This window comes from Bubalus kerabau, chromosome 3, assembly GCF_029407905.1.
Source record: "Bubalus kerabau isolate K-KA32 ecotype Philippines breed swamp buffalo chromosome 3, PCC_UOA_SB_1v2, whole genome shotgun sequence".
Taxonomy (NCBI): Eukaryota; Metazoa; Chordata; class Mammalia; order Artiodactyla; family Bovidae; genus Bubalus; species Bubalus kerabau.
In genome coordinates this window covers 184,966,249-184,972,248 of record NC_073626.1, presented here as the reverse complement: position 1 = coordinate 184,972,248, position 6,000 = coordinate 184,966,249, and the positions used below count along the sequence as shown (strand labels likewise).

At 44.9% G+C, this 6,000-nt stretch overlaps 1 protein-coding gene across 5 annotated transcripts in view; it reads right to left on the bottom strand.

The window, feature by feature from the left end:
• Positions 1-2,301: 2,301 nt before the first annotated feature.
• Positions 2,302-6,000, bottom strand: part of USP48 (ubiquitin specific peptidase 48) — a 73,563-nt gene continuing 69,864 nt past the window's right edge. For all 5 annotated transcript variants that reach the window (XM_055574228.1, XM_055574226.1, XM_055574227.1 and 2 more), the window contains 2 exons: positions 3,887-3,913; positions 2,302-2,843 (listed from right to left, as the gene is read on the bottom strand). In XM_055574228.1, coding sequence (XP_055430203.1) covers positions 2,821-2,843; positions 3,887-3,913 — 50 coding nt within the window. In that variant the 3' untranslated portion in view covers positions 2,302-2,820. The remainder of the gene's footprint in view (positions 2,844-3,886; positions 3,914-6,000) is intronic.

The following is a 6,000-nucleotide window of genomic DNA, read 5'->3' as shown; positions in this document are numbered from 1 at the left end:
TTTCACAGAAGACTCTTATACTTAAAATAATAATAAAAGACAGAAAGGAACACATGCATGACACCTGATGGAAAAAGTCTTTGCACCTCACAGTGCTCATCAGCCAAGGAGACAACTGATCCATCAGTTCAGACAAGGCAAGAACGGATTTTAGGGTCCACGCTGTACCTGTTTTCCCTGTACGAAATGGTGAGGTGGTGATGCAGGCCACAAATACATGTGCACAATACTGCGTAACTCTGGGGACCGGGGCTGGGAGAAGGAGTCCAGCCCAAGGCTTCTCTGCAGGGGTGGCCTGTGCATGCTCTGGGGCCTAAGCATTTCTAATAAAGCTCACAGCGCTGCTGGTCCTACGGGGCCACAGACATCACTCTGAGCTGGGTGCGTAGAACATGGTTGGGTCGTGGGTGCCCACCCCACTCCCACCCATTCTGCCAAGTGAACAAAGGAGCCAGTACTGGCTTATCAGCCTGAAAGACTTACACAGGGTGTTATTTTGTACCAATGCACGAGGGGAAAAGACTCAAGCAACACACTGAAACTGCGATTAACAGCAAACTGGGAAAGAGTATCAAATTTCCGGGGACTGCTGACATGTTTATGTCAATCCTCAGAAAGAACCTTCTCTGGCCAAACAGCTTCTTAGTAGGCAGAAGGAAGCAGCTGCCTCAAGCACTGAGTGAACCACACACAGGTCTTTACCCTGGGGAAGGAGCGGTGCTTGGCGTGTTGTTATTTTATGTTCAGCTTCATGGGGTGGGGGTCGGGGTGGGGCGGGGGAAATCGAAACATCAGGAGAGTAGTTCATGATCTAAACCAGGAGTCCTTCTTTTCCCTGCGTCAACCTCAGGGTGGGACCCACAGGTTCCAAGGATGGATGGCTTCTGAGGGTCCCGTGTGCCGTGCACGCTCTCACAGACTCGTTAAAACACGCCCTGCCTCCTCAGGGGCGCAGACCAAAGACACTGCAAACACAGAGGAAAACACAGGCAGGGAGCTGTGATTTTACCAAACAGCCATAATTCTCTGATAAAAAGAGCTGTTCCAACGGGATGCTGCCAAGGGTACTGGTTCTCAAATTGAAACCTGCCTCCCCCATCCAGGATTTCAGCTTAAATTTTCAGAAAAGGGAGGGGTTAAAAAAAAAAAAAAAAAGCCTAGCAAAACCCCAGGCTAAACAGTGTTAGCAAGGGAGATGCCTGAGTCAGCATCTCGGCCCAAAACTCTAGAGTACGTACAGACTCAGAGAAAACAGAAACAAGCTCCGGTCTTCACTTCCATTTGGAAATTGTAAGTTTTCTCAGGAATGCTGTTTTGCCTCTATGTTGCTAATCAACAATAATCCTGAATTGGGTAACAGGGCACACTCCATCCACACATTTTCTCTTTGTTAAATAATGTGATGTAGAAGATCTTTTCTGGAAATTTCAGAAGAATGCTTTGAAAAAGAGAGGAAGTGAGGGAATTCCCTGGCTGTCCAGTAGTTAAGACTCCATGCTTCCAATGCAGAGGGCGAGGTAGATTCCATCCTTGGTCAGGGGATAAAGATCCCACATGCTGGGCAACATGGCAAAAGAGAGGAGATGGGAGTGAGATCCAAGAGATGGGATCTGAAGGCTGGGAAGATGAAACTCTATATATAAAAATCTGTATTATCATCCAAATGGACTTCAGGCCATTCTACTCTTCTGATAAGGTGGTCAGATTTCTCCAAAGGGCAAGGTGTTATTTGATTTCCCACTTCTGAATAATGGGCTTTCTATGGTAAAGAATCCGCCTGCAATGCACCCCAGTTTGATTCCTGGGTCGGGAAGATCCCCTGGAGAAGAGATACGCTACCCACTCCAGTATTCTTGGGTTTCCCTGGTGGCTGAGATGATAAAGAATCCACCTGCAATGCAGGAGACCTGGGTTCGATCTTCCCTGGGTTGAGAAGATCCCCTGGAGAAGGGAGAGGCTACCCACTCCAGTATACTGGCCTGGAGAATTCCATGGACTGTTTAGTCAAGGGGGTTGCAGAGCTGGACACAACTGAGTGACTTTCTCTTTCCTCTGAATAACAGCAGCACTGGAGAATGCTATCTCGAGCAATACATTTGCCACCCCTTCTGCAACGCATGAAAGTGATCAGCCTTGGGAGACAAAAATGACACACGAGCCCCTGGCTCATTGCAGGGGCTCACAGGCGCCCCATCCTCTTCCCAACACTGAGCGAGACCGACCACAGGCAGCGTGTGAGGGGGTGTCCTGGGGCCGACAGAGGAGTCTGATCTGAAGATACTGTCCCACAATTACAGCAAGTTCTTCACTTTCATGCTTTATTGAAAGTAAAATATGAATCAAAGACAGGTACTGGTAAGCAGGTTATGTCTCTAAAGAATCACTTTTAGTTCAGAGCAGAATGTTGTCCCATCTACTGTGATACAAATTCTTCATGGACCAATGCATCTGGTATGAAACTCGAGCAAGGAAATAGAATGGAACTTTATTCCCTCCCGTGACTATAAATCTCATATGTAAACATGATTTACTGATACTGCTACTAAACTGGTTCAGTCTTTTACTTGCCCTTTCCCTCCCACCACCCCCCTTAAATATAAAATCTGAAACATTTCCTTCAAGTCTGATGGCCTTCAGTGCAATCTGCTTTATTTGACATAAGGCATTTTGGGACAGTCACTTTTTTGAATGGTTTTCTGCCTTTTGGAAGAGTCATGTAATGGTTTAATTCTTAAATCCACCTTTTCTTTAATGCCCTAACATGTCAAACTCCTCTTCCCTTCGGGTCATTTCTGAGCAGTCAGCAAGTGTTCAAAAAGATTAATGTCCAAGTAGACCAGTACCTGGGGAAAGAAACACACGTGGAGGCAAAGTTGTAAACTGCAAGGTTAAGGGTTCATATCCCATCTGCATCACCAACAGGGAATATTCAACTTAATGAGCAAGCACCGAAGCCCTTTGACATTGAAAATAAGAAAATACATCAGCCGTCTCCAGGCTTTCAGCTAAAGCACATTTCTGTTGAAAGCCATGCGGCTCGTATGCATTATCTTCACACAAGGTAATCAAATTTTATTGAAGCTTTCATTTGATGGCCGTTTTAGATTTAAAAAAAAAAAAAAAGTTCTGCTTTGTTTGTTTTGTTTTAACCACTTTGGGAGTTTCTTTGTAGTGGGAACGTGTACACAAAAGCTGCGCTGAGAGGGAGGCTTTATTGAGGCCAGTAGCTTGGCTCACTTGTTCACAAAGAACCCCTGGTATTTGATTCAAACTCATTCTTTGGCAAAAATCACAACCTGTCACAGACCTCTGGACTAGGCCACAAAGAATCAAAATGGCAACAGTTAAATTTGTGAAAGTCAAAGGTCTGAATTCAACTGTGTGCAGAACCCTAGTGGCCAGGATGCAGAAGAAGGCATCACCGTTTACCCCTTTAAAGCGATAATCCAAGAGATGCCTTAATCCTACATAGAGAAATGAACCTTTTCACTGAACCTAATGTAGTTCAGCAGATTCTTCTCCTCGAATTCTTATCAGTTACACACTGTTTTGCTCTAAGATGGGACTGATAAGAGGAACTGGAAAAAGGTCAAGTATAAAAATGAAAATGCCACTAGCTAAGTGCCCAACTTCCCCCCAAAACGAGCTAGAAACGCACAGTGGACATCTGGCAGTGGATATGCCTGACACACAGGCCCTATCTGAGGCTGGAGTGCTGATACAGATAATGAAGAAGCTTGAATACAAAATGCATTTAACTAAAATTAATTTCAGTCATGAGACTCAGATTGAATTAAATTTTAAAATCAAATTAGAGGCTTCACATTAATAGAAGATTACAGTAGGACTGTGACACCATGAACAAAACATGACAAATGTAACTTACCTTTAAACCCTTCTTCTGGCATACACACTGGAAGGAAAGAAAATAAGAATTCCAAATTGAAAAGACTGTTGCTACAGACAGCAATAAGTTCACTTCAATGCCTAAGGATGAAAAGTTTAAAATAGCTTTTAATAACCTTACTCACCTATCAAGGTTACCTTTGAAGTTACAGATAATATCAAATGGCAATCTTTGTTTTCATTTTTATCAAAGCAATACATATGCATCATTGAAAAAGACAAATACTGGAATAACAAGGGTTGTGACTGCAGCCACCATTCTGCACGACTGGGGAGGGGTGGGGGGCCCTGCTGGAGAAACCCATGGGGGCCCCGCCTCCTCTCCCCCTCCTCCCGTGCCCAGAGTCTACAGGGAACAGCTTTTGGCCCTTGCGGCCACGTCTTCTGGTGTTTAACCTCTGCATTTCTAGATGTTGCTAATTCACAATTTTTGGTAATACCTAATTGTTTCCCCAAAGAAAGAACCACTTCTAACGTAACACATGGCCCCTAACCATCCTCCTGACACACGGATATTTTTTTGTCGTTAAGCCGATCTCCAGTGTTTACACCATCTTTTTACTCCTTAACGGTGTGCACGGTTGAACCCTCTGGGGTACCCTGGTGATCATTCTTGTCTGGTATGACTCTGTCTCTCTGGGGTTGGTAACTACATTATTTATGTGCTTCATTTTCTCTGTACCATCTCTGATTCAAGGGTAAGCTCCTCAGGACAGTCGCCTGTCACTTCCAGACTCTTCCCAGGGAGCAGTGCTCCAATCTGGAGCGGGCGTGCTCAACATCTGCTGCAGTGCCTCGTGCTGGAAGCGCGGGAACTGCCCCCTCACCGTCTTCTAGGGCATCTACTCCTGCGTTGGATCCCTATTTTCAGGTTCCACTGTTGACATCTTTCTTTTTACTCTTGTTTAACAGAGTACACCCTCCCAGAGTAAACGGTAGGTGAGAAAGAAATTTTTTGAGGCCTTATATTCACAGAGTCACCAAACGCGTGTAACAGAATAGTCTAGTCAAGAATTCTAGCCTGAAGCTCATACTTCCTCATTCTCTTGTGGGCACTGGCCCATTGGTTTGTCCTTGACTCTTCATCTCAGGAATAAGACTGTTTTCCCTTCCAGACCTCTAGGCCTGTTTAGGACATTAATCTCTAGATTTGCACTTAACTGTACCCGGGCCTTGGCGCACCCGTTTTTCTTTTCATGAATTGTCCTCTGTTCTCTGAACGTTGCTTACAGACAGACTATTTGCTCTTTCTCTGGTATTGTTCAGTTACTTTTAAAGCTTTCTTGTGCTTCCCGCCATCATCGACTTTCTGTCCAGCGTGTTGACTGATGTCTTTTGGTCCCATGCCGCCCTCTGCCCCACTGTCCGGAGTTCTCTGGCTGTCCGCTCCCCTCTACAGAAGCGTGAGGGACTAAAAAGATGTCTGAAAACTGTCTGGTTTGGCTTCACCCAAAGGTAGCTGGGAGATGAACTACTTTTAAAAAAAATATCTGTAGGCTCTTTCCTTGAATTTCTCTGGTTTCCCTAGAAGAGAATCTCTTCCCTCCACTGTGGGAGGTGAGAGATGGGCTGCCAGTGTTTGAACAAAGGGCTGGTCTCCCTGTTTGGTAGGTAACACGTCTCTCACCTTTCTAGTTTAATTTCTTCGAAGAAACTCTACAGGTCAAGAAGAGGCACTGAGTGAATGTAAAGGGAAGGGCTGTGAGGACGTGTGCGGTGGTGAGTTGAATACCTGCTTCTTACACAGTTTCCAACCTGCCTTTAGGTTGCAACCTCACTCCTTCTGTTCAGAGGCACCTGGGGCATCTGATTCCTGTGTACCTGCCGGAGGCTCTGCAACCTGAATTAGTGCTGCTTTTTGTTGACCTCGTCTATCCGCAGGCTTACATCTGTTTCAGTTTCTAGAGTAAACTAAATACTACACTTTCCTCCATTTTCTCAATTTTCATAAATATCATTCTTTAAAAAGAGCAATAACGGTAAGATTCTACCTTAGCACGTAGAAGCTTTATTCAAGCTTAAAAGTAAAAACACTGTAGATGACAGATTCAATAACTACAACCCCACCATCGCTGAACAAGTTCCTCAACAATT